Here is a 27754-nt window from a genome sequence, read left to right as displayed (position 1 = left end):
CCCGCCAGGCTTCCGACTTCCCCGCCGCCCCGCTTGGCGGCCTCGCGCGTTCCCGGCCCGGCCAGCAGACGCGCCATGGGCTCCGCGCGCTGCCTGGCGCTGGGCGGCCTCCTCGCCCTGGCCGGGCTGCTGGAGGGCCGGCTTGTGCGCGAGGAGGAAGCTGGCTTCGGCGAATGCGACCGGTTCTTCTACGCCGGGGCCCCGCCGGCGGGGCTGGCGGCCGCTGCCCACGTGAAGATCTGTCAGCGCTCCGAGGGCGCCGAGCGCTTTGCCACCCTGTACAGCGCCCGGGACCGCATCCCTGTGTACTCGGCGTTCCGCGCCGCGCGCCCCGCGCCCCTTGGCGCCCAGCAGCCCTGGCTGGTGGAGCCGCAGGTAAGCGCGACGCTTCCCAAGTCCGGCCGCTGGGCTGGCCTCCCAGGGCGCTTTGCAGCCACTGTGAGCGCGCGGGTGGGGAAGGGCAGCCCCAGCTTTCGATGCCAGGGTCGGGAAACCCGGGTTTTCACCCGCCCCACCGCGCCCCCGGAGTTACAGACTGCCTTGTCCCCTGTCAAAGCCCCGGCCAGAGCTGGGCGATCTGCGAGCCTTCGCTTAAGCCTCAGGGCTCCGAGGTCCCCAGTGGGAGGTGGTTCGCTCTACACTTCAGCGTAGACGTCTGCAGTGTCTCATTCATTTCCTGAACAGTTAGGACTATGAGACGGAGACCCAAGAGACCCCTCAGATCTGCGGGATGCCTAGGGTGGGAGCTCACAGGTCGTTGCCACAATTCTGTGGGATGGGTGGCTGAGTGGGCATTTTCATGTCCGTTTTACAGAAGAGGAGATCAAGGCTCAGCAGGGCGAAGAGACTTGCGTAAAGATGGGGCAGGTCTTTTGGCTAGAAGTTCACTGCCCTTCCTACTAGGGAAAAGCTTCTCTTCTTCAGAGGCCACCTGAGCCTGAAAAGCCTTCCCTTCTGCACAGGACATTGAGTAAATTCTATCTGAAGTTGTGTTGGGTTAGGACAATGAAATAAGGTATGGAGTTTTAGAAATGGGATAGTTACAAATAGTGGGAAACATTGACTATCTCCAACTAATGGGAAGTACAAACCAGTTTCTCCTGACTCTTCATATCTATATTATCACTTGGAAATCGTGACATCTCTCAGGGTTTTCTGTTCTGTCTGGTGAGAGTGACCAAACACTCCTAGAGGCCCCCAGAGGTCCTGCTGAACCTGCTTGCAGACATCTTGCCCTAGGTTTGCTCAGCCGGGCTCCTGTCTAAGAACACCCAGGCTCCCCTGCCCTAGCAACCAAGGACACCCCATTTGGGGGAGGAGCTGAGCATTCAGCCCACCATTTTTTTTTTAAACTGACTGACTTTAATCTTTTTCTGTTTTAATTTTTTTTTTATTGAAATATAGTTAATGTACATCATCCTGCCCATTCTTCATGACCACAGCTGCCCAGGCATCCTGAGCAGGGGACTGGCTTTCAGCTGTTTTATTCAGAGACCTGGGTTGTAATTTCTGTAATCGCACTGAGTTATTTCCAGCTCTAAAACCTTGACCAGATCTCAGGCCATCTTCACCTCCGTCTCTACCTTCTCTATCCTGTTGATGTCAGGACCTGTGAGACCAGGCATATGAAAAGCTTTTGTAAATTATACACGCTTAAGGCATACATTAATCTAAAGTTGGTTTGCCCCCATCTGCACCCCTAGAGCTCTCTGCGTATCCCCCAGCTCCACAGTATGCATGCGATTGCATGCCTGTGAGGAAAATAGATGATTTGGTCCTGTCTCCCTGCGGACCTCATGGATGGCTTGGGGAGACAAAACATACATCTGAGGAAGATGTGGGGATGCACGCTGAACAAATTTCAGTTAAATCCAGAACTGTCACATTTAGTAGTCACTCGCTGTATGCCAGGCATGTGGGGTGTTGGGGAACAGAGTGCAGCGCTGGGACTCAAAGCCTTCCTGGTCTGCTGGGCGGGGAGGGGGCATCGCCTCTGATTAGAGCCACGCTGCGTGGTTTCAAGCCTTAGTTCTCCCACTGACTCGCTGTAAACTTGGGCAGGTTGACTTAGAGGTAATAACAGGATGATTTTGAGGACTGAATGAATTACTCCATATAAGGTCTCTGAGAGGTGCCTGGCACATCAGTCCTAGCTGTTATTATGACATAAGCAAAACACCCTCCGTTCAAAAAGGTAAACACAGTCCTATTAGATATGATCTGTCTTGGAGGTGACAGGGGTAAGCCTTCAGGTCAGGGTGACGTTTGCACTTTGCCTGAAGGGATGAGGTGGAGTTCAGAAGGGAGACAAGGACAAGGACATTCCCAGCAGAGGGGAGTGCTGAGTGAGAAACGCCTGGCTGAGTCAGGGATTAGTGTGGAGGGAGTGGTTGGAGCAGCTAAACCAGTACAAGTGAGTAGATGACAGTTGACTAAAGGGCTCAGAATAAAGAGGAGTGATGGAAGGGAGGGGTCCGGTATGAAGGAGTGATCAAGGCAGGTTTGGGGTGGGGAGGGGCAGAGCCATTTACGCAGTTATTGAAGGAGCCCCAAGGAGCGTGACTCATTCAGCAGAGAGGGAATGGACAGAACATTCACATAGGCAGTGGAGATGCTGGGACAGTGAGGAATGGGACTGGGGGCGGGGGGGGGGGGGGCGTAAAATAGAATAGGGAAGGCGTGGGGGAAATAGTTCCAAATGAGAGGTGAGAGGTGCAGCAGTTCAGAAGAGCGCAGGAGGCCAGAGTTCCGTGCTGCAGAGATAGGAATGGTCTAGTGGCTGAGCAGAGCCAGAAGGATGCTTTTCTCTGCAGGATGGGCTTGTGCTGCCCATCCCTTCCTACCCCGGTGTCGGGTCAAGTGAGCCAGGAGCCAGGGGATGTTAGGAGGGAGGCAAGGAAGGAGGGGGGTGGAGAAGCCTCCGGACTGTGAATCTGGCCGGCTCTGGAGCACACTGCAGCAAGCCTGCCCCCCTGAGGCCTGCCTCCCAGCCAGTGTGCCTGCTGCGGAAAGATGCTCAGGGCTCACCGTGGACTTCTGGCTGCTTCCAAGCACTCTATAATGCTGAGTCACCTTGTGCCCACATCACCTGTTTATGAGGTCAGTGTTACCAAGAGGCCCGGCAGACAGAGGAGGAAGAGTCAGGGGACCAAAGAGCTGGGTGTTTTCCTTCGGTAGTGAGTCAGGTGGGGCTGTTCTGACCCTGAGACTTCCGAAGCCCAATTCAGCAGCTCTCAAGGCTGTCCTGCAGTTTCCCTTCGGGGGAAAAAAAAAAAAAAAAAAAAAGAAACTCCTAAATCAACAATGATAGAAACTTAGTCACTCTTGTGCTTAAATTCTTTAGGGTGTTGGCTGCTCAGTGACTGCAGGACCAAGTTCACCCTGCAGAATGCAGCTTATAAGGCCCCTGTGCCTGGGCTTGTCTGCAGCTCCAGCCTGTCTCCCACCCTTCCCACCTTCATGTACTGTTCTAGCAGCATCCGGCTGCCTGGAGTGCCTCTCATAAACCATTCTGTTGGTCACATTTGTTCCTTTGCTCATGCAGACTCCTTTTGCCCTGAATGCCCTTTCTACACTGCCCCTGTCTTGCCCCTCACTGTCTCCCTACTCCATCCTTTAAGATTGCTGAGGTGTCGCCTCCTCCAAATAGAACAGCCCACCTGGGTGAGGTCCACTTCCTGAGTGAGGTCCACCCTACAGTGCTCCCTGTAATTTCTCTATTTTTGTACTTACCACATTGTTTTATAACTCCCTGCTCATGGGTCCATCTCTCCAGCTAAGCTTTTGAGAGCTGAGGGCTGCCTTTTACTCCTGCTTGCATTTCTAGTGCCTGGGACATAGAAAGCACTCAGTAAGTGTTGAATAAAATCATTTGATGTTCAGCGGTTCAATCAGGCAGCAGTGGGTAAGATATTCTGCTTAAGCTTTCTTGGAGAGCTGCCTACCTTAGAAGCTTGCCTCCCAGCTGGCCAGCAGCCACTGTTCCAAACATATTCCATATGCAGAGCTGGAACCTTCCTCTAAATCCACCCCACCAGTTCTAGCTCTGGCCTTTGGAACTACCCCAAGTGATTTATATCTCTTTAGTGTCACATGACAGGATCCCGTGTCTGAGGGGCCTTCTGAGGGACATAATGAGAACTTTAAAGGGAAGCAGGGGAGACAGAGGACTGTTGTGGGTTTTATGTAGAATGTGGTCACCTTTCAATTGAGAATGGGGAGAAGGCAAGAAAGAGATGAGACAGTGTGTTCCTATTAGCAGGATGGAGATGGCCTGGAGGGTTTGCAGTCAGAACTGAGAACTGGGTTCTTGTTTAGTTCACGGAACCTCAAACCTTTTAATCACTCAACTCATTTCTGTTTAATGGAAGAATTTTTGGTTAAGGTACTAGTGATGCCTTTGGAAAGGACGTTGTCAATTCTCGCTAGAAGGCAACATATAAGACACTGTCATTTTCTTTTTAAAATAAAATTTTGGCCGCACCGTGTGGCCTGTGGGATCTTAGTTTCCTGACCAGGGATTGAACCCGTGCCCCCTGCAGTGGGAGCACAGAGTCTTAACCATGGGACCATCAGGGAAGTCCTTAAGATCCTGTCATTTTATAAACGTGAATGCTGGAAGGAACTGGCTTTATAGTCTGCTTATACTTAATTAATCTTACAAAAGTACTGTGAGGTAGATCTTATTCTCTTCATTATAGAAATAAGGAAACTGGCTCAGATAGGCTAATTGTTGTGCGCAAGGTCACACAGCTTGGATTTGAACTCATGACTAGTTGCTCCTAGTCTGGAGATCTTTGACCTCCCATGCATCCACCGCATTAATGGTCATAGGACTTCAGTTCTCATCTTTTATACAGGAATCTTAATTTCTACTCCATTTCTCTTTCCCAACAGTTGTAGGACAAGTGGGAGCACATATTTGGCCATGTGAATATTGCTCAGGTGTCAGTGGTTCTGGAGTGAAGCAGATATCCTGGTTAATGGCAAAAGTATTTTCCTAAAGGGCCCAATGAAGTCATATTTCAAATCTTAGTAAGTGTACATGAATAGTTGTCACAGCTAGAACCTTGATTAAGTCCTTAATCTTTAATTTCCATCAGTGGCTTCTTGCCTGCACCTCCTGAAACTGTTTGATACACTGTTTCATTTATTCTAACATCAGCCCCCTTTTTGTGTCAGAGAACCAGATATAAAGAAGATATCATACACTTGCATCTCTGGGTAAGGGACACAGCCAAGAGGACAGTTCTGATTCTTCCTTCCTTGTTAAGAAACTTGACTTCAGATACCTGTTCTGCCATTAAGCGGTGTGATCAAATTCTTCCGGTCCTATTTTTCTGCTCTGTTCATTAAAGATAATAACAGTGTTGACTTCACAGAGTAGTTGTGACAAATAAACAAGATAACGCATATAAGCACATAGCATAGAACCTGTAATAGGGTGAGGTCTTAATAAATAGTAATGTGTATGCTATTAAGGTCTTATTCTAATAGGTGTTAGACACACACACACTGAATGGAATGTTGGATTAGATAGGTAACTCCTGCAGTTCTGCAAATCTCTCCTGAAACATAAGACATCCATCTGTGTATCTTCTCAAATGCTCGGTATATGTCTCACATTCACACAATAGGTGCTCAGAAGGTACGTCGTGAGAGATTGAATGGATGGATGGGTGGATGGATTTAGGTGACTAGAAAAGCAAAAACAAAACATGTGCCAGAGATGGCCTCCACCCTCCCTGTCCTGAGCAACCAAGAGGTGTGTTGTCGTAAAACACACAGTGAGCGATTGCATTCCAGCCTACTGTGCTGGTCCCGAGGAGGGCTGGGAAGCGCCTGACTCACAGGATGGTTCCAAAGTCAACTGCTCACAGTTTCTTCCTTGCTGGAGCGCAGATAGTAAAAACAGCAGTCGCACGTGCTACCCTTCACTCCATTTTCCTCCTTTTCTGGCTTTTTCTTCATCTTTGAATTTAGTGTTTCCAGGTGATTCGTGGTCATCCTCAGGAGCGAGTTTGGGTACTTGCCCTGTAGCGGCAGAGCATTTTAGTGACGTTTTGTCCTGGAAGAGTCTAGTGGTGATGGAGCTGTACACCAGTCTTTCAGTCCAGACTTAAATTAGGACAGTCCAGGAAAGGAACTATCATTTATTTATTGATCACTTACTAGTGCAAGTATCATCACAAATTCACTCATTCAGAGAACAACTCTAGGCCGTATGATCCATGGTTTATAGTTTAGGAAACTGAGGTCCGAGGTCACACAGCTGCTAGACGGCAAAGTCTGGATTGGAGCTTATGGCTGCCCCGCTCCAGAGCTCTTAGCTCCCTTTCTGCTCTACCATGCTGCTTTCCACTGGCAATGTCAGTATTTTCTCTCCCAGATTCCAAACTGACTGATTTGTTATTTTACTTTTATTTTACTGAACTAATCCTGTTGTTTGCAGGATGTCTGGCTTGGCTTCTAACACAGCATGCTGGAAATCTCATGGTGCTTGAATGGAGCTTTCCTTGAGGAATAAAGATTTTATTCTTTGGGTTTCAAATTCCCCTTCCTTTTAAAGTGTCAGCTCTACAACTGGAAATATGAGAAAATAAACCCTCCCATTTACCAGGAGCTTTCACTGCCAGTGATCTGGTCTTGCTCCTAGAATTCCTGTTATTTCAGAAATGTTTTTCCTTCATGTTGTGTATCATGTCTCCTGAGTGGTCATGTACCCTTTGGGTTAATAGAACTTGACATCTCTGGCACCGATAATTTATTGCCTGCTGACATATCTATTTGGCCACTGAAAGGAAGGAGAAATAAAAAAGAAACCAGCTGATAGGGTGAACGCAAAACAGAAGCCCCATTTAGTATTCCCGTCATGCTTTTATTGACCCAGTCCCTGACAGACATGTGGTTCGTTCAAAGGAGGTCAAATGAGGGCATTTTATATTTTTAATCAAAACGGAAAATATGAGTACTTCTCCTTTGGCAGAGTAAATAGATGGATGAAATAGGATTTGAAAACATGAACTAGATTGCATGTTCCAGTTGACTGGAACCTATATTTTAGGGGTGATTGAATAGCCCAGGATGCATGATTCAATGGGGACCATGTAAGGAAGTGGCCACTGTTTATGTGTCTGGAAGATGGGGCACCCACCACAGTCTTGGGACACACGGAAGCACGGGGAAAGGAAAGCTGGGTTTACGAACCATAAGAAAGTCTTTTGTCATTCTTGGATATTTCTGTTGTATCTGGAACCTGGGAACCCATGATAACATTGGACACCTCCTTCACAGCCAAGTGGACTGGTTGGGATGGTTAATGGCCTTGCTCCTGCACCTCAGTTGACAGACTTCACCCCTCTAATCCCTACCACCCTGAGGTCCAAGCTGCCACCATCTTAATCCAGGCCTCTGCAAAACAGCTTCCCGACTGGCTGACCCACCCCACCTGGGTCTCCTTTAGCCTTTCTCCACCTGGAAGCCAGAGAAATTCTCTCAAAACATTCATCTCGTTGTATCTCCAGTAGCCTCACTGGAACTCCTTCAGGGCTCCCCATTTCTCTTCAGATAAAGACGAGTCCTTATCAGGGTCTGCAGAGTCTTGTGTGGTTGGTCTCCCATTGCCCTCCCAGCCTTATCTGGCGTCACACGTTGCCAGGCCTTAACCCGGGGCCACTTTGGCTTGTATTTTGTTTTTGTTTTTGTTGTTTTTAATTTCTACATTCTCGCCCATCATAGGACCTTTGTACCCGCTGGGCTTTTTTGTCTTCCGTGATATTCCCAACTAGGTCAACTGCCCATAATACTCTCTAGTGGCACCAAACACACCTTTCTTTGCTAGTGTGGTACAGTTATACATTTGTTTGTGTGACTAATTGAGTGCCCCCTGACTAGACCGTAATTTCCACGAGTGCGGGGCCCAGGCCTGTCACGCACATCATTGAATCCACATTGCCTGACACAGGGGCCAGCAGCCTTTTCTGTAAAGGGCCAAAGAGTAAATAGTCTAGGCTTTCAGGCCACATGATCTCTGTTGCAACTCTTCAGCTCGGCCCTTCTAGCACAGAAGCAGCTGCAGACAGTGCATACATAAGTGTGGCTATGTTCCAAGGAAACTTTATTTATGAAACAGGTGGTGGGTTGGATGTGGCGCACAGGCTGCAGTTTGCCAGCTCGTGGTCCAGCACGATGCCAGCGCTGAGTGCTTCTAAATGTTGCTGAATTGTGAGCATCCAGCAGATACGTGCTGAACATCTGCAGTGAAATTGGAAAGCTGTGCTGTCTTATTCCTGTAACAGCATGGCAGCCCTCGACCTCGACCTACAGACGATTTCCATGAACATTTTTGATGTGGTGCTGGTGGTGGTTCTTTACCATACAAAAATATGTGCTTATGGTAAAAAAATTTTTTCTGAGCGTTTTGGAAGTATATAAAAGTAAAGGTCCCGCTTCTCACAGATAGCCAGTCTTCACAGTTTATGTGTGTGTGTGTGTGTGTGTGTGCAAGCGTGCGTGTAACATTCCAGAAATTTCCATTACATAGGGAGCAACAAGTGCATGCTCACATCCTTTATTCTAATCAAGGCTTAGCACCCTTTTGGCCTCTGTGAAGCTGCATCTGACAAGCCTCTCAAGCAGTCAGCACACTTTTTGATCAGCAGATCTGCACAGAAACATGAACAATTTGTCTCATTAAGCTTTTTCACTGGAAATAGAAGGCCTGCGGACTTGAAATGCAAAGTCTATTTCATCACCCTTTTGTTTCAAGTCTGTGTCAAGTATAACTGATAGATGGCCTGAAATAATCCTACCTTCTTTCCCCTCCCCTCATTCCTGAGCACAGGAGGTGTTATCCTTCTTCTCTTGTAGAAGAGACAGGGGCCCAGGGACTCACTGGTCTGCCTGAAGTCACAAGGCCAGTAAGTAACAAATATGACAGATATCCTCATTTCTAATCTGGTCACTAAACCCTGCTGCCACGTAGTCTCACCTTTAGAGGAACTTGAAGAAAAGCTCACAAAACCCGAGAGAAGAGGTCAGAGAAGTGGAAATGATTTGCCTGGGGGCACATTTACTAGCCTCAGAGGTTAGTTGTGACACAACATTGAGAAGCAGATGCTGTCTCTTTTGCACTAAAGTCATGAGGTCTTAAGCTTCTACAGCTCAAGGACGGTTGAGGTTGGATGCAAATAAATCATTTCCTGACACGGGAACTGTGATGCTGTGGAGAAGGGTCCAAGGGCTGTCAAGTCCCCTTCTCTCATGATCTTTAAGATGAAGGGTACATTTTGTCTGTTGGCTTTGGAGAAGGACCATCTCTTACAGTTAGTTACAGCCTTGAGTGGAGATTGGCTATGAACCTTCCCCAGTTTTCAGATGAAGGTGACACATAGTTGAGTTGGTGGGGGGACCTCATAGCCTGCAGCTCTGCACCCAGGGAGCTCATTGACCAGGCTTGTCACTGCTCTTGCTTTTCTGTTGTCAATACTGAATGCCCTTCTGCTCCTGGGGCCTCCTGCCCCAGGCCAGTCAGAGCCTTGGAGTTTCCTCTCACTCATTTACATAATATGGTCACAGCCAATCAGCGACAAGAGTTTATCATCAATTTGTTCTCTTCTCTGTCTATGAATTGGGGTTTAAAATGTAGGCATGCAGTTAGAGGGATCTTCAGTGGCAGAAACAAGCTCCCCCTGTTTATTATCTGTTCATCCATTTACTCATTCCTGGGCAGCAGGGGAGAAGGTTAACTTGGCAAAGGTTGAGCCCCAGACATCTGGGCTGCTCATTTTATCAGTGTTGTTACCCTCAGCATCACAAGCATTTATTGAGTTCTTGGGTCTAAGCCCAGAAACAGGCGTTCATGATGTGCCCTGCCCTCAGGTGTCTTGTTACGTAATCGGGAAGGCAGATCAGGCACAAGAAGTGGTTTACTTGACTCTCTCCCACCAGACTGTTAGCCCCGAAGGGGCAAGGATCAGAGTGGTGAAGAAGATGGGTTCTGTAGTGAGGCAAAATTGGGCTGAGTCCCAGCTCCATCAGTTACCAGCTGGGTAACCTTGGAAATGTTACTGAATTTCATGGAGCTCCAGTCCCCCCATCTGTGGCACGGGGCTCATAAATCATCCCTACCCTATGGATGAGTTAGGGAGGTTCAGTATGACTGTGCATTGTGGCTGCACATTCAATGTGTGTATGTTAAGCATGTGGGATGAATAAGTAACCTTTGCTTCCCAGCCCTTGTCTGCCTGGGAGGCAACCAGGATGAGGGTTACCGTGCCCTTAGGTGTGACCCAGTGTTATTGCTGAAAGGCCCTTGCTCGTCTGTACTCCTGCCTCATTGCCGCCTTGCCTGTGACAGTTCTCAGCTTTTTATGCGTTCAGCTGCTCCTGACTGTCCGCTGTGTTCCTTTGCCCATTGATACTCTCCTCTGTTGAAGAATTTGTAGAAGTGCCTTCTCTCTGTCCCCGGGTGCCCCTCGGATCTGTTCCCAGACTTCTACAACCAAGGCACACATGTCTCTTCCTTTGTGCCTGAGATTTAACCCAGGTGTCTAGACGGTTCCTGGCCTGCAAGGCCCCTGCCCCAATTCACTTGGGTTCTCATAAGAGCAGGACTCCTGAGGTTTCAGGCTTGTTGGTGCATGACTCATAAGCTTACCCAAGCTTATTCGGGTGAAGGGCAGGACTGTTGTAAGAGATCACAGGCACAAGAACAGACCTCAAAGGATCCAGAACTGGGAAACTTCTAGAAACCAAACAGTCCCACAGAGTCTTCAGGATCTTTCTCCTACTTCCTCTGTCTTTTCTGTCTTAACCAGTTCTTCTGCTTTCCCATGGATCAGCCTGGCTGCCAGTCCTAATGTCCATCTAGCAACCTTCACATCCTGTCTGTTGTCAGGCTCTGAGCTGCTTGGATCCAGAACCCAAGGGAGCCCTATTGTAGGCTGCTGTCCCTACCAGGCTGGCTGTCCCTTGGTTATGCCTGGCAAGGAAGTGGGTAGGAGAGGGTCATGTGGTGAGAAATACTGCTCTTTTAGAGATAGTGTCAGAAGTACTTGGTTAAGTTAGAAGGGGGAATTGAATGTGGTGCATTGGCTGACATACCTGGTGCTTGGCTGGGAGAGCCCAGTGTGGGCAGTCAGATGAGACTACTCGAGGGACTCACTATGCAGCAGAACCTGTTCTGAATACCAACCGTGTGCGTAATTCATGCTACAGAAGTCCCCGAGGGGATGCGGTCTCCCAGGACTGGGTGAATTGGGGTCTTGGAAAGGATCTTACTGAGGCTTTATCAGCTAGGGTCCAAGAGGAAAACAGATGGAACTCTCAAAGTAGTTTAACTGACGGAATTGAATGAAGAAACTATTTACAGGGAATTAAAGGAGTCCGTAAGATATGGTAAAGTACCCAGGGCCTAGCCGTTGCAGGATGCTGTCACCATCCCAGGCCTGTGGGGTCAGCGGGGAGGCTGGGGAGAGCTGTGACTGCAGAGAAACGCAGCCAGAGCCAGAACACAGCAACCAGGTGGGGAGGCAGCAAGGGAATAAATCCTTTCTCTTCGCTGCTCTCATTGGCTGCCCCGGTCAGAAGCTAGACCCCTAGAGAGATGAGATGATGTGGTCCATAGAAATGGGCCTCCTGGGACGCAGAGCAGGGTACAGGAGAGAGTGAAGAAGGGATCTGGGAGGCCAAAGGAGACCACCCAACACAGGAACTGCGAGGTTGGAGCCAGGCTGGGCACCCAGCTAGGATACAGGCATTGGAGAGGAATGGTGAAGGCACCCCCGCCAGTGCTGACGTGGGCGGCAGTACAGAGGGAAGCAGGGCAGCATTTACATCGTAACCACGTAACTGACTCGGTGGGGGATAGGGACTGTCCTTTTCTGGTTGGATGTACCTGGAAGATTTGAGAGAGGACATTGGAGGAATTGAGGGGGAGGGTAGGTCATGACTGTGCGAGGTTGTCATTTAACCCGCAAGTATAGAATGCTATCAAAGATGTTAAAGTAGTGAAATATGATCCAGGAGTATAAATAAGCAAAATGAGACTTCTCCCTTCACATGGGAATAAGGCAGGAAATTCATGTTTATCGATTTTGGGGATCAGAATATTAGCTGCTCTGATGAGTGGAGGATCTGAACGGCCCTATAGTACTTTATTCTCTTTCTTGGCATTATCACCCCAGCTCTTGACCTGTAGATACTACCGCTCACAAAGTGTTAACAGCGTGTGAATAAATTAAGCCTACTGGAAATGATGTAATAAGCACTTGTACTTCAGTGTTGTCCGTGCAGGATTAAGTTGCTTCTAATACAGACTGAATTTTGAGAATCATTGATTTAAGGAGACATCATTAACTTCCTGTAGTAGCTGTCCAGGCGGGGGCTTAATTCCACCAGAGACAGATAAAAGAGAATTTGGTAGCATCTAGCCCAGGCGTTTCCCCATTTACAATCACCTGGAGAACTTTAAAAAAAAATCCCAAACTGATCTCCAAGCACCACCACCCCACTCAAGCTTTTAAAAGCTTCCAGGTGATTCTAAGAACTTCTGATCTCATCTGAACACAGAAGGTGGAAAAAATTAGAAATAGAAATGTCTCAATTTAACTGACTTTTCTGAATTCTGTAGTACAGTAGTCAAATGCTAAGAATAATTGCTCTGGAAAAGAAAGCAAGAGTACAGAGTGGAAAACTGGCTTCAGTGAGTAAAGAGGAAGACAACCAGGGGTGTTGTAACCTGAGAAGGTACCGCAGGTCTGGAGAGGTCTTAAAGGCGCCTGCACACTTTCTCAGGCTCCCGAGGGGAGCAGCTGCAGTGGGGGAGGAGTCCCACGGGAGTTCCTTTGCCCTCGAGGCCCTGGCCTCCTTGCAGGTCTCCTTTGCTTGCACCCAGTGCCAGTTTAGGATTGGGGCATTTTTTTAATCCCCCCATTTTATTTTTATTATTTTTTCAAATTTTGAAGACAAAGAAAGGTCTGAAATGGAAGGGAAGCATCCTTTCATTCCCTCCTCTGTTCCACCGTCTTCCGACTTAGGAGGAGAGAACTCTTAGGCCATTTGCCTTTGCTTCTGCACGGTTCCCCCGACACAGACACGTGCCAAGTGCCTATGGTGTGCACTGCACAGGGACAGCTGGAGATGCCTGTTCCTCACCAAAGGCAGGGAGGTGTGTGGGCTGCGTGGGGAGCTCAGAGGAAGGGTGATTCAGGGGGAGGAAGGCCGGTCAGGAAATGAAAAGCACTGCATTTCTTGCTCCTTAAGAAAAATAAAAGGAAAAAGCATCCTTCTAATTCTTTTAAAGCTGTTTCTATTCCCAAGAGGACAAAGAATATTTGAGATGCCAAGAAGAGAGGAGTTTTTTTTTCTCTTAAATGGGTGGGTCGGAACTCTGTTTATGCCTTTCCTGAGAACTGAAAGGCCTCGTGGTTTATTCCTCCCCAAACGCCCTTCCTCAGCTCCTGTGGCCACACCAGCCTCCCGCTCCTTTTCTGAAAGGCAGCTCTTTCCAAAGCTGGGCATGTTCTGTGATGAGTCCTCAGATCTAGTTCATTCTGATGTGTGGGAGTGTGCGGAGGGCCTGCCTGCAGCGTCCAGCTCCAGCTCCGATAAGATTATCTGATGTTCCGATTGTCAGCTGCAGTTTTCTTTCCTTGTGAGGCGGGGCCCTCCGACCCACCTGGTGATGGGCAGTGGAGTGATAGCACCTCTTTAATGCCCTTGTGTGTGTGTGTGTGTGTGTGTGTGATAGTTCACACAGTAGAAACAAAATTGGAACCCCCACTGTTCAACTCATCTGATGATTTAACTCTTGAAAAATAAAACAAACCCAAAGGAAACAGCCTCTCTGGCCCCACAGAGTTAGATAGGCGCTCACTAGGTTACCCCCAATCCCAGGGTCTTGTCTGAATCATCCCTGGCATGTGCTTATCTAGCCTCAGTCTAAGAGTCTGCTGGGGAAGGAAACCCCACCCTTCCCCAGGCGAATCAGTGCACCGTTTCACTACCATTTTGATCATCCTTCTGGAGGACCCGCTTTCCCAGGGGAAAATCATGGAGCACAACTAGGGGACAGTCTGTTGTCTCTGGAGGCCCTCTTTTCTTTTCTCATCTGCAAATCGGAGGAAATCATATGTGCATATGAGGGCTATTGTGGATCTCAAGGAGAGAATTCTTTCAACGTGGTGAAATTAGCTTCCTGGTATGAAGGGCAGACCCTTCCCCACATTGTCTTTGGGGATCAGCCTGCCCGGCTCCAGGGTTCCCTTGTGGAACCGTGTTCCACACTCCTCAGCACTGTCTGCACTCCTGCCAGGCGCCCATCAGCAGCAGGACCACCCCTGGCCCCTCCACCTGCCAGCTGCGAACGCACCGCACCCCGCCTTCTCCCCGTCCCCGTGTCCCCTGAGCCCATCTTGCGCCTCACTGCACTTGCTTTGTCCCCTCTGACCAGCGGTGCCGTTAGCCATCACCTGTAACCCTTGGCCCCAGCCTACCTGGACGCTGACAAGTGCTAAAGTTTCATGTTTGTGTCCTACAGAGCACTGTCCCTCTCAAGAAGCAGCTCCCCCTCCCCCAGTGACAAACTCCCCTGTGGCACATCTGCACCAGGTGACACTGGTCCCTGAGGTGTGCATGGATTTCGCAGCCCAGGAGCCCTCAGGGACAGGGCTTCTGCTCAGTGGCCCCCTGTCCCTCCAGCCCGTCACCTTGTCATGGTCCCCCTGAGATGCTCTTGAGCCCCAAGATGCTCTTGTACAGAGACCTAGGTAGCCCCACCCTCCCAACGCCCCCTCTTCCTTGGACATGGGGCAGGGGCTGGTGGACAATCTTTGCTTTTCCCTATAAACCCTGCTTCTGCAGCTAAGGCCGTGTCCCTCTCCTGCCTTTACGTAAAAGATTCTCAAACGGATGTCAGTCTTGCAGCCACCTCTTGCCCGCATCCAGTCACGTCCACCACCTGTCTTCCTTCCTGAGCCCCCTGTGGAAATCGCCCTTTGAAGCCTCATTAACGACTCGCTGATCATCAGAGCCCTCAGCCTTTGTCTCCATCCTTCCCTTTCCACTCCGAGCTGGTGCCACGCACTGTGATCCTCCTCTAACCAAAGCTCTGTCCTCCCTTGACTTTGACGTGACACTGGACGATTGATTCTCCTACGGCTCCATCAGTTTCCCAGTTCCCCCTTCATCACCTTCCCCCAACACACACACACACACACCCCCTGTGGTTCTAATGCCCTGTGGCTCTCGGCCTCCCTTCCTCACCTAGAGGCATGGGCTGCTGCTTGTGCAGGGCTAGGAGCTTTTGAGTCTGAGATGCTGAGCATAGCCTTGCCTGTGCCATTTATGAATTGAGTGACCTGTACCTGTCACTTACCTGACTTTTAATTTTGCCATGTGTAAGATGGAGATGATAATAACACCTCTCTGGTAGGGTTGTGTGAAGAGTCAGTGGGATGTAGCAGTGCAGTGTTTAGATTCTGAATGGTAGTCATTTGCAGACCTGCTTCACAAGAGTCCCACTGGTACTACTGTTTACTTGAAACTTGGCCTTTACATTGACTTCAGATCAACTCATTGGAAAAGAAATTTAGTCTTATCCTAAATAATCATATCCATGAAATCATGTGTAGGAAATGCTGGTTATATGTCTTCCCAGAACACAACATAAATGCATAGCTATCAAAACAGAAACATCCGTTGGTATACTTCTCATTGTCCACAAGGCACCATGGGGTTACATGCACCGCAGTGTGAAACTGAGTCACACCACAGTGCCTGGACATCAGAAAGTGTGTGCACCGGGTTGAGCCTTTGTTGATGTTACTTCCCTGTGGCCAACGTTGCCTTTGAGCCCAAGCTCCAGTTCTGTATCTCCAGCTGCTATAAAATATTTCTGCCTATCAGTTTAGTCTCCGTTAAAGGTCAGCCTATCTGCTCTCCCTCCACTGCCCCTCATTTCTGGGTAACCTGGGCTCCAGCCTTCCAGGGACCCTCCCAGATCAGCCTTCACATCCCAAGGCTTCTTCTTTCCAGAATCTCGCACATGTCCTTCCCTGATCATTCCCTCAGCTGCCTCACGGTCCAGGCTTTTCTGCCCAGTGCCGGCAGGTATATATCTCCCTGGAATTACACGTCCCCAGTGATGCTCCGGCCTCAGAAGCCATCAGGGAATGTCCACTGTGCACAGGTCAAGTCCAGACTTGGAAGCAAAGTATTGAAAGCACCCAGAAAGCAGAGTGGATCAATAGTGTGTCACGGTCGCTGACGTCAGACCACGTGGGTTTGTGACCTCATCCTCCCTCACTGACTGTGTGACATCGTCACGCTACTCAGTGATTGAGCCTCAGTTAAACGTTCTCTAAAGAAAGTAATGGGGATCCGGTTAGGATTAAAAAAGATATGTTGTGTGAAACACTTACCATGGTGCCTGGTACATAGAGCGCACTCAATGGTTGTAGTTATAATTATTATGTGGTGAGTTATCTGTATATCAGATCATCTATGGTCTGGTCCCCTGCTCTCCCTTCCAATTAGACCATTCACTTTTGCTTACCCAGAGTCCCATTTTCATGGGCTCCTTGTCTGCGCCGTCAAGCCTTTGTGTAGATGTCTCGGTAAGCCTTACTGGCCTTTCTTTTTCTCTAAGTTTATCAAAATCTTGCACATCCTTCTAACCCCACCTCAGCTTTTGTTTTCTCCACAAAGTAAGATGTCTTCTCTGACTGCCGTTACTGTGCCCTTCCTTCCTCTGCAATCCAATTGCTTTTTTTCTTGGTAACATTTGTCTGGCACTTAACTTTATCTGTATTACACTGTTTTTCTTGGTTTCCTATTTAACTTTGTATGTATCCGTATCTTGTTTCCCTAAGTAGTTGGTGAGTTTCTGGATGTGAAGGCCTATTCTGAGGCATGTGAAGCAACTGTGGGGCTGGACTTCCTGAGTTCACGCCGTGACATCACCATTCACTCACTGTGTGACCTTGAGTAAGCTCCTTAATCGTCACATGCCTCAGTTTCTCCACCTGTCAAAACATGATAATAACAGTAGCTAGTTTTTTTTAAAACTAATTAATTAATCTATTTTTGGCTGCATTGGGTCTTTGTTGCTGTGCGCAGGCTTACTCTAGCTGTGGTGAGCGGGGACTACTCTTCTTCGCGGTGCGCAGGCTTAGTGCAATGGCTTCTCTTGTTGCAGAGCACGGGCTCTAGGCACACAGGCTTCAGTCGTTGCAGCACGCGGGCTCAGTAGTTGTGGTGCATGGGCTTAGTTGCTCCTCGGCATGTGGGAACTTCCCGGACCAGGGACTGAACCCTTGTCCCCTGCATTGGCAGGCGGATTCTTTACCGCTGTGCCCCAGGGAAGTCCAACAGTGCCTAGTTTTTGTGAGTTTAGATGAGTGAATACTTAGCGCAGGCACTTGCTGATTTAGTACATGTGAAATTCGTAGAATAATGCCTGGCATATAGTACTCAGTAAGTGTCGGTATTACCAGTCCTGCCGCTTCCTCCTGCAGCAGTGATCACACATAAGTGTGCTTAATACGCATTGTTTAACGGGTGCCTATTCACCTCCCCACCCCCAGCCCTCCTGCTCAATTTTCTATTATTTTAGTCTATTTTTCTTACATGCGTATTAGCAGGAGAATTGAAAGTCTCCTTTCATTTAATTCCAAAACGAAAAAGAAACCCCGTGGGTTTAAATAGCTTTGGCTGTCTGGTTAAAGGAAACAGACCAACTCATTGAGAGAGAGAAACAGTTTTTTTTCTTGGTACTAAATTTGAAAAGGAATTTTTTATAAGATTATTTATGGGGCAGGATGCTGGTGGTTGAGGAGCACTCATTCTTCTAAAATCTACCTAACATGTGATTAGGGAAAAAAAAATTTTTTTCCGTCAAACCCAGGGACTGTATCAAATTACCTTGGCAGCCCAGGAGGACTAGGTCAGCAGGGAGGTGGATTACACAGAGAGCTTTGTACCTGTCCCTTTATCCAGCGATTCCGCTGGGAAACCAAAGAGAAAGATTAGTGGTGCTTGCAAAAGGGCAAGAGCAACCAGAAATTGTAATCTGAAATTACACCTTACATCATAGTTGTATTTTTGTCTTTAGGGAGCAGTGTTGTCAGTAATTTACTGTAATTGCAATAAACAGATCATTAAACCATGTCTGCAGAGAGCATGGGAAAAAAAACACCTGCCCTTTATGTGACAGTGTCTCAAAGAATATATTAGACTTTTAAATCAAATATTCTTATTATTTTTAGTACAGTTTTCCATACACGAGTCAGGCATTTTAGTTACACACACACTTTGCCATTTCTTCAGAAAGTGAGAGCCTACCAAGACATAATGGTTGTTTTGTAGTGTTAAGTAAGCGTGATGATGAGGGGGAGCTGTTTTACCAGTTTTATTTAGATTTTCAGAGGACTCTTTTAACAAATGACATTAAAATATTAGTCATCTTGAAATCAAAAGAAAATTTTGTCTTAAGTTAAAAAACTGGTTTTAAGATAGGAAGTAGAAATTGTGACGGACATTTCTCTCAGTGGAGATCAGTTAGCAGACTAGTATAAGGTTTTGAGATTTAATATGTTTTATAAATGATATGGTAAAGTGATTTCATAATGGAATATCCTTTTTTTTAATGACTCTGAGTTCCAAATGCAAAATCAATGGAACTAAATTTCAGTAAGACACAAATGCCTATTTGAACATACAAGAGAATTATAGGTAATAGATAGTGCAAAGGAATCGGTAAAAATAAACAAACAAAAACCCCAACGGAATCAGATTCTTTGTAAGCTGGCTGATGGGATCTTGCAAACGTCTGGGAGTCTTTATATTGTATTCTTAGTGAGAGACTTCAGCCTGTAAAGTTCTTGACTCTTCAGTAAAAGTACTTTTCTACTTATACCAAACAGGTATCCAGGAGGTGGTCTAAATATAAAAAAGGAGATTTAAGCAAAGTGAGTAAATTTGGGGATGATAAATCTATAGTGAGTTATAAAAGGAAACAAGGCATTCTTTAGGAGAAACTTTATGTACCTTAGACAGTAGGGAAAACAAAGTTCCTGGGCAGATGTGGAGTTCCTCTCCTTCCACTGCAAACACATAGAAATGCTGGATTTAAAAAATATTATATGTATTTAAATTAAATTCATATTTCAGCAAAAAATTAAGAAGAAATTTTCAGGTGCCAGAAATATATAAGAAATCAATAGCCAAAGCTGTGTGGGAGAAGCCACGTGGAAGCTGGGGACTAGGGCTCTAACCTGCCTGGGGACAGGAATCAAGGTTCTATAGCCTGTTCATGACGTGGATCTGGAACTAGGTTCACCAGGTAAAGCTGGGGGCTGGCAAATTGTTGCAGCTCTGGTGAACCAGGCAGGAAAACTACTTGCAAGTTGTTATAGGAAGTAGCTGTCCATATAATGTCATTAGTGGAAATAGTCACCCTCTGAGAAGTAAGCTTAAAGCTGTCATCTTTCCTTTGTATGGGTCCAGATGTGCACTGCTTTCTTCATGTGGAAACCCTGAACTGAGACAATAACTCAGAAACTAGTCGAGAATCATTGAAGTGTTTAGGGCTCCAGCAGAGGCAGCTGTGAAAGCAATACTATTAGATTTTTGTTTTCATTTTTGTCTTTTTTTTTTTCAATAAAACATCATGGACCTCTTATGAAGACAAACTCATGATCATAAATTGCAAAGCACTTACGTGTACACACCACCTTGAAATCAACCAGTAGGAGCAACAAAATAAACTGAAAAGCCAAATAAAATAGACACATCTTAAAGGGACTTTGAGAATGTCTAAACTGTTGAAAGAATTCCTCAAGAGGAGAAAAAAAAAAAAAAGGCAGGAGAATTTGAAATAGAACCAAATGGAAATGCTAGAGAAAGAAAAAAGGAGTCATTGAAATGAAAAACAAAAAGAAAAAAGGAAAACACCTCAACAAAGTAGGTAGTAAACTAAACAGCTAAAGGAGATTTAGTGAATTGGAACATACATCTAGGGGCTCACCTGGAATGCAATATAGAGAGTTAATAAGATATAAAGTATGAAGAAGAACATAAGTCACAAAAAGGATAGAAAGAGAGGCTTTGATGTAATTGGGTCCTCAAAGGAGAGAATAGAGACTACTGATCCTCAAGATCAGTATATGGTCTTATAAAACATCTTTGGTATTTTTGTCAGAGGCTTAAGACTGTATCAGATAAGCCTCGGGAAATTTCTCTATTATTTATTTTATGTTCTCATTTTGACTAGTAGCATCCACACTAATTTATATACATTATTTACATTAGTGTATTGAACTATGACCAGACAAAACAAACCCAGAATACCTAACGCAGTTTTTCTCCATGAAGTTTTGCTGTGCTTACTGTTCTCTGTTACAGCTGCTGGTGTAGAGAAACAAAGTCAAGCCAAGTGAGGTGCTAATAGGAACAGCGCCTCCAGGGGACCAGCCAGCTGACCAGTTTCTAAGGGTAGTAGTACTCTGGAAACTACTCTGGCCAGTTGCCTACTGCCTGTGCTGCCACATTTCTTGAACTGTGAAGCTAAAGGTTTAGCTTCCATGTGCTCTGGGCAAAGGCAGAAAGGAAGCATGAGGGCCAGTCTGTACATGTGCACTTTTACTTTCTCCTTTCTACTCTCTCTTCATTCTGGGGACTGCAACCCCAGGGGGCTCAGACATCAGCTTCTCTCCCTGCAACCTTAAGGAACTTCATTTATTCCATGACACAGAGAGAAAGGAGACTTTAGTGGTTTTTTTTTTTACTCTCTGGTGGGGAAAACTGGTACATCAGTGTCCATTAAGATGGGAGAAGTCTGTCTTAGTAATAAAGAACATGTGCCTTAGGAATGAAAAGACTGACCTCAGTTCAAATCCTGTCCTGCTAATTACTGAGTATCTTTGCAAAAGTTAGTTCATCTTTCTGTGTTTTAGTTTCCTTATCTGTAAAAGCAGATAAAAATACCTCCTGTAGCATTTTGTATTGGAAGCATTTACTTGGCAGTTAAAAAAAAAAGTTCTTGACCGCCTGTTACATCACTATATAAGTATAGTCTTGATTTCAAATACTATATTCTACCTTGTCATCAAACTATAGGGCCAAATTTGGGGTTCATAAGAATATAGTGACCATGAATATGGGGCACTGAAGAAAGCAAAGGGAAGGCGAGGGAAGATGTGCTCTCTTCTGCCTGCGCATTCAGAGCATACAGTTGAGTTTCTGCTTTGCCTTAGGAGGCCCAGGGCAGGGAGGTGCACAGGGCCCATTGCGGAATTGGGCCCTGGCCTTCCTAATTGCCTCAGTTCATCCTGGCCCATTTCCCATGTACCTGTGAACTATGGGCAGAAAGCTTAACCATGGCAGCCCCTTGAACTCAAGTGGCCTGAGAGGATGCAGAAACAACCAGCCCAGTCTCCTCTGACCTTGGCAGCTGGGGGAACACGCCCTGAAGTTTGGGAGTATATCAACCCACAGTCATGGTTTGTGTCTAAGACCAGGATATTGTGTTGTCTCTTACACACACACACACACACACACACACTCTCTCTTTTCTCCCCCCTTTTATCTTCCCCTTCTTCACCTAAAGCTCTCTCCTCTCTGCTCATGTTCCAGCCTGCCTTCTGTCCTTGTAGGCATTATTTCATCCCTGGATAGCTCTTGGGCAGAAGAGGAACCAGTATGTTGCGCTATGCTCTGTCACATGGCTACCAATTAAAACACCAGCTCCGGGCTTCCACGAGATGGGATAAAGAAGCTACACCAGGCTAAATGCAGACACGATGTCCTAGCAACCAAGGAGAAACATGCATCCTAAGATTCCCGACCTTCCACCCAAGACTTCATGATCATGCCTTTGCCATATCTTCATCTCATGAGTCAGGAATGAGGCTGATACTCCCATGGGGTATATCTTTCAGCTGTAGGAGAGCAACAGCAGCAGCTTTACAAAATGAATGAGCTTCTTATTTCTGTCTTGGGGGGATGTGGTGGGAGTGGGCACCATCTAGGATCATTTCTAAGACTGAGGAAAGGGACAGAACAACCTTGAAGGGTGAGGCTATCGATTACTTCATCATTAGACTTCAGTGAGTACTCTTGCTTTCACACCATCTTGCTCATCGGCTGCCCTCGCTAACCCTACATGTGCATGTGTGAGCATGCCTGCATCTGCCATTGCAGAGCTGGAGAAATGCAGAGTTGGTTGCCCTCCCTACAGGAGGTGCAACAATCCACATGACCTTGACCCCCTTGGGTTTAGTGATGGGTTTAGTGGGTGGCAATCAGTTAGTAAGAATTTACTTATTTTAATTAGTTTTTTGTTTTTTCCTTTTGAAAACAACATATAAATAATTTGTGGGTTGATGTGGGTAGGAGAGGTACAGGGAGAGAAACAAGAAAATAGTGGGAAAAAAAGTACCACTTGCATCCTCGGGAGTCAGACAGTCATTGTGGGCATTTTCATGTGTTTCCTTCCCAAGTTTTTTCCTGCCTGTTTTTAGACTTTAAAAAATTGTTATTTAATTTTATAATCTGCCTTCTCCTTTTAACATTATAGCACATATTTCTCCATCATTACAAGTGCTTTTTAATGGTTTTGAGATATTTCTTTGATGGATATAACACCATTTATTTAACTGCTCCTAGTTTTTGAAAATGTAGATTGGTTCAACTTCCTGTTATTATAAATACTGCAGTGCCGACCATCTCAGATTAACAAAAATGCCTTGAGATTCTAGTATATGTCAGTCCTTGCCGGGGTCCTATATACAGGGTCCCTGTTTTCAAGGAATTTACAGTTTGGGAGCAAAAAATAGAGTTCTGGGTCAATCCTGAGCTCTTTCTTTTCATCCTTTCAGATTGGCAAAGTGAAAGTATATATTATAAAGAAAAAAAAGAAGCACTGAGAAGGATGTATATATTGAGCGTTATTGACATATATCCCACAGCTGGATTGGCCTGGACAGAACGTGCATTGTTATTGGTAGCAAATATTATGAGGAGATGCAGTTTGAAGAGAAGTTGGTCACATTTTAGCTTGGCCTGGGGAGTATCTAATAACTGACAATAATCGATACATTTTCCTCCATTTGATTTGAATGCTCTGATTAGAGTTGACTGTTTTCCGTATATCCCAGAGAATATAAATTTCACTTGAGAATATGTTCTTTAAATTGCAGCTAACGTTGGTGGCTGATTATCTGAATTACAGTCCTGATTTTTATGGGCCTGCTGAGGTTTACTTTTCCCCTTGTTTTCATTTTTACCATCAATTTGAATTTCATGGAAGCATATTTCCGAAGAAGGGCTATGGCATTTATAAAACCACAGCAGATTGAAAACCAATGTCTTGATGGTATATTTGTGTGAGTGTGTGATGGGATCTTACTGTGGGGCAGGAGTAGAGTATATTTCACACAGAGAGTGAAATGGGGAACAGCCTATTTGAAAGATGCTTTCAGACACCAGGATTGTGGGATATTAGAATGAAGTGTGTGTACACTTCCAAACCTAAGCCCTGGAAGTGTTTGTGTAATAGGGACTTTGCTAGAGTTTTGGCAGCATGATCCAAGGACACTCTGTCTGCTGTGAACAGGGACACATCTCAACCTCGCTTTCTTCTTTCAGATTGATGATCCCAACAGCAGCCTCGAGGAGGTGATGGATGAGGCTGATGCCATCAGCTCTGTGAACAATCTGGGAAGCAGACAAGCCTTGAATGGAGATTACCTGGGTTCTGATTACCAGACAGGACAGCTGTACCCATTCTCCCTCAGCAGTGACCCCCACACAGCCACGTTCACTCTCACAAATGCAGCTCCGATGACCCCCTCCTTCCAGAAGCGGTGGTACATGAATCTCAACAGCCTAATGGACCGGGCCCTGATCCCACACTGTGGCAATGGGGAAGAGCTCTATATCCTCACAGGTGCCGTGCCCTCAGACCTCAAGGTCAAAGACAAAGTGACCGTCCCAGAGTTTGTTTGGCTGGCGGCCTGTTGTGCTGTCCCTGGAGGAGGCTGGGCCATGGGCTTTATCAAGCACACCCGGGACCGTGAAGTCATAGAAGATGTGATGGTGAAAGAACTCGAGAAACTGCTTCCATTCAACCCTCAGCTATTCCAGAACAACTGTGGGGAAAGTGAACAAGACACGGAGAAGATGAAGAAAATCCTGGAAATGGTAAACCAAGTCCAGAATGAGGAGCGGAGGGTAGACTCTGAAGAGGACCCTGGGACCCTCTCCAGCACAAGGAGCACCACGTCTGCTCTGCCGCCTCCAGAGGCATCTGGGGAAAGGAGTAGCCTTTTGGGAAAACTCTTGGGCTTCGTTGCTACCCCATTCATCAAGCTTTGCCAGTTAATTTATTGCCTTGCAGTCGGAATCCTGAAGTACCTTGTGTGTTTCCTGTGGTATGTCACCAAACAGGTGACTCGTGGTCTGGAAAATTGCCTTTACCGCCTGGGGTCGGCCACCATCTCCTACTTCTTGGCCATTGGGGAGGAGTTGGCCAGCATCCCCTGGAAGGTACTCAAAGTCATGGTCAGGATCACCAGGGCCATTCTCCGCATCCTTTGTTGCCTGACGAAGGTCGTTTGCCGTATTGTGGGCATCCCTGTCCGAGTCCTTGTGGATGTGGCCACTTTCCCTGTGTATACCATAGGCGCAGTTCCAATTGTGTGCAGGGACATTGCAATGGGGCTTGGTGGCATCATCTCTCTGCTCTTTGACACTGCTTTTGGGACCATGGGTGGCCTATTTCAGGTCATTTTTACTGTCTGCAAGCGGATTGGCTACAAGATTTCTTTTGACAATCCTGGGGAGCTATAGAAAAAAAACTGAGTGCCCAGTCACAGTGAATTTGATTTTTTTTTTTTAAATAGAGAAAGCTGGAATACTTTGTCTATATAATGGGTTTCTGGTCACTGTCAATTATTGTTATATTTTGGCCTTTGGCCGGGGTGTCTGCCTGTTTTTGCAAAGGAAGATGATACAATTTCGACTTGACCCAAGAGAAATGTTCAAGGTGAGATTATGTGTAGGTCACGTGCTGTGATGTGGGGAAACTTCCAAGCCATCACCTTCAGTTATTCACTCGGATACAGGTGACCACATGAGAGACTCATGTTCATTTGTGATAATTAAAAATTGCAGGAGAAGAAAGAATCAGAAGGAGGACAACTTTAAACCAGAGGGCTTCCAAGAAAAGTAGAAAGGAAGCTTGTTCCTCCTATTACTCTCTGAGATTCAAGGCAAAACTGATATAAATATTCCTGGCCAATTTGTTATCATTTTGCTTCTCTTTCTCCCCAACTCGGCTGACTTGATGAGGTACAGACATGTTTCCCTGCTGAAATAACTTTCTTAGAATATAGAATCTGCGGTATCCCTTAGCTTTCCATGGCTCCCAAGGACCTGTAAGGTTGTTTTGTTTTGTTTTGTTTCTCCAAAGTTGAATTTTGCTGCATTTTTTCTTTTAGGTATTGATAAGTATTTTACAGCAAATGTGGCATAACAAATTCTGAATGCAAGGACTAAGGTCGTTTGCCCCTTGAATACTATAATACAGCCCTCCCAGGAATAAAAAAAGGGAGTGCAAAGGTCAGACCCCTGCTCTGAGTAGGTGCTGTAGGTCTGAGGACATCCTTAGCTACCCTTGGATTAACTTGACGTATATTAAATCTCTGGCTGAGAAGACAGAGCTCAAAGACCTACATGTTAAGCTAATAGGAAAATTCATATTCTGCAACATACTAGATCAGTCTTTCTTACACTTCAGCCAAGTACCCAGTACAGTAAAACACTCTAACTTCTGTCCTTAAATGATTGTTTTGGTATAAAGGTATAAAAAAAGAGCCACAAAATAAAAACTCTTCTGGCCATCTCGGAAAAAAAATCCATATACATATATATCTAAGTTTATATACGTATAAACTTGATTCAGAATCATTATCTCAGGAAATTATTTTTATAGTGTGTTTGAGGCAGGAAAACATAACCCTCCTATTCATGCAAGTTCTATGTGAGAGCAAATCCCCAATTTTTTGATCACGCACCTGTCATTTTAAATCTTGCACTAAAGAATTGCTGTGGGATAGAAAAGGACCAAGGGTAAAGTACTGATTTGGGGGGTGCAGACCACCAAGTATCTGAAACTTTGATGCAGAAACTTGGGGTCCAGAAAGGCAACCAGGAGAAAAGGGTGGATAAACCATTTGCATCAAGTTGGTGGACAAGAAATGTGAGTGTAATGAGAGTTACGTTTTGTAGAAAAATAATTGAATCGGACCCAAACTAGAAGAGCAGGCGGCAAGCTGCCACCCTCATCAATTTGTGCTGCAAGATAGGGAAGCATGACACCAGAATGTGAATGTGTCTAGATCACCTAAGACTCTAACACTTCTGTTTGTGAGCATAAAAGTTCATGGTTGGGCTTTCCTTCATTTTAGCAGCGTGAAGGTACATGGAGGAGCAAGGGTTTACCTTGGTACTGGTGGGTCAAGAATCCTGCTGGATGAAAGAAAGGGAATTTCAGAAGGTACCAGCAAGATGGTCTGACCAAAACCTCACTTGATGAGGAAGCTGAGGCCTGATGCTGGCTGATGGCAGACTAGGAGCCAAGGTCTTCTGCACATGTTCCATCACACCTGGGGTGTCAGGTCTGTGGTCCAGCTGCCTCCCTGCACTGGGGCAGAGGTTTCTCCATCATCCATCAGACAGACTAGGCTCTGATGAATCAAATGGGTTTGGCCTTTATGATGAAACAACTAGCTTTCCCTGCATAACATCATGCTTACTGCCTCCCATGGAATCAATATCCCCTCACAGTACTTATTTGCATACTGAAAGGCCCAAAGAGGGCATCCAGGGCAGCTTGAGCCCCTTGGCACCATGGAAGGAGAAGGGCATCTTAACTGTTTCTTGAGAACCATTTGAAAATATCTTTCTTTTTAGTTCTAGTTGTATAATATCTTATTTATTTACTATGGTGTGGCCTATTTTGAAATCTGGAAAGGGATAATAAAGGAAGAAATATCCCTAAGGTTAGGTGGCCGAGACCCTCTGCTCCGGACCGCTGCTATTGGCTGTGCCTCTGGTTCATTGGCTCCAGCAGGTGGCTGGACTGCTGGCCTGTTCCCAATGAGCTGCTTTGGGCTTTGGGGTGGGAGTTTGGGTTGATGAGCCCTGTCTCTGGCTCGAAGATTTTTCTGTGGCTTCATTATATTCTCAGGCCTTTGGGGACATCAGCTAACTCTTCATCATTATGGAGCTGATTTTCTAGTCTGTGGATCAGCCACGCCTTTGGACACTCCTGTTTTCCATTGTGCCTTTTGAGTGTTTGCTTCTCGCTCAGCATCAGCACTTGCCCCTAAGTGCAGACGACGGGGTCGGGAGAAGGAGCTAGAGTGAAACACTGGTCATTCATTCAGTCATTCATCCATCAAACGTATACCTGAACATCAGAGTTGCAGAGATCGATAATGCATGGATCCCATGTTTGAGGAGTTCAAACATCTAGTGGGGAGGCCATGGTGCAGTTGATCCGTGTACCACATCTGGGAAGCCTGAGATGGTACTAGCAGCCTGAGCCCTGGAGCACAGCAGGAAAAAACCACAAAACCATGGGCATTGGAAACGCCTTTACAGAGGGTGTGACAAAAGTCAGTTAGACATTTTCAAGCTCTGTACCATGCTGTGCGCCTTGCAATGCTCAATAAAGTAATTGTTGACAACT

At 46.3% G+C, this 27754-nt stretch overlaps 1 protein-coding gene across 2 annotated transcripts; it reads left to right on the top strand.

Moving 5' to 3' along the window:
• ENDOD1 (endonuclease domain containing 1) lies at nt 1-27754 on the top strand. Of its 2 annotated transcripts, none has more exons than XM_057749153.1 (2): nt 1-375; nt 23647-27754. In XM_057749153.1, the coding sequence occupies exons 1-2, from the start codon at nt 76-78 to the stop codon at nt 24847-24849; spliced, it is 1503 nt and encodes a 500-aa protein (XP_057605136.1). In that variant the 5' UTR covers nt 1-75; the 3' UTR covers nt 24850-27754. The 2 variants fall into 2 exon arrangements, with proteins under 2 accessions (XP_057605136.1, XP_057605137.1); XM_057749154.1 differs by lacking the exon at nt 1-375 and adding an exon at nt 2691-3099.

The sequence above is a fragment of the Hippopotamus amphibius genome, chromosome 9 (assembly GCF_030028045.1).
Source record: "Hippopotamus amphibius kiboko isolate mHipAmp2 chromosome 9, mHipAmp2.hap2, whole genome shotgun sequence".
Taxonomy (NCBI): domain Eukaryota; kingdom Metazoa; phylum Chordata; class Mammalia; order Artiodactyla; family Hippopotamidae; genus Hippopotamus; species Hippopotamus amphibius.
The sequence above is the reverse complement of the archived record's forward strand: the minus strand, read 5'-3'. Positions and strand labels throughout refer to the sequence as shown.

Excerpts from the sequence above, each read along its gene's own strand:
- ENDOD1 (XM_057749153.1), top strand. The coding sequence starts at position 76 with ATGGGCTCCGCGCGCTGCCTGGCGCTGGGCGGCCTCCTCGCCCTGGCC. Across the intron at positions 376-23,646 it reads CCTGGCTGGTGGAGCCGCAG|ATTGATGATCCCAACAGCAG; the intron begins GTAAGCGCGACG and ends TTCTTCTTTCAG.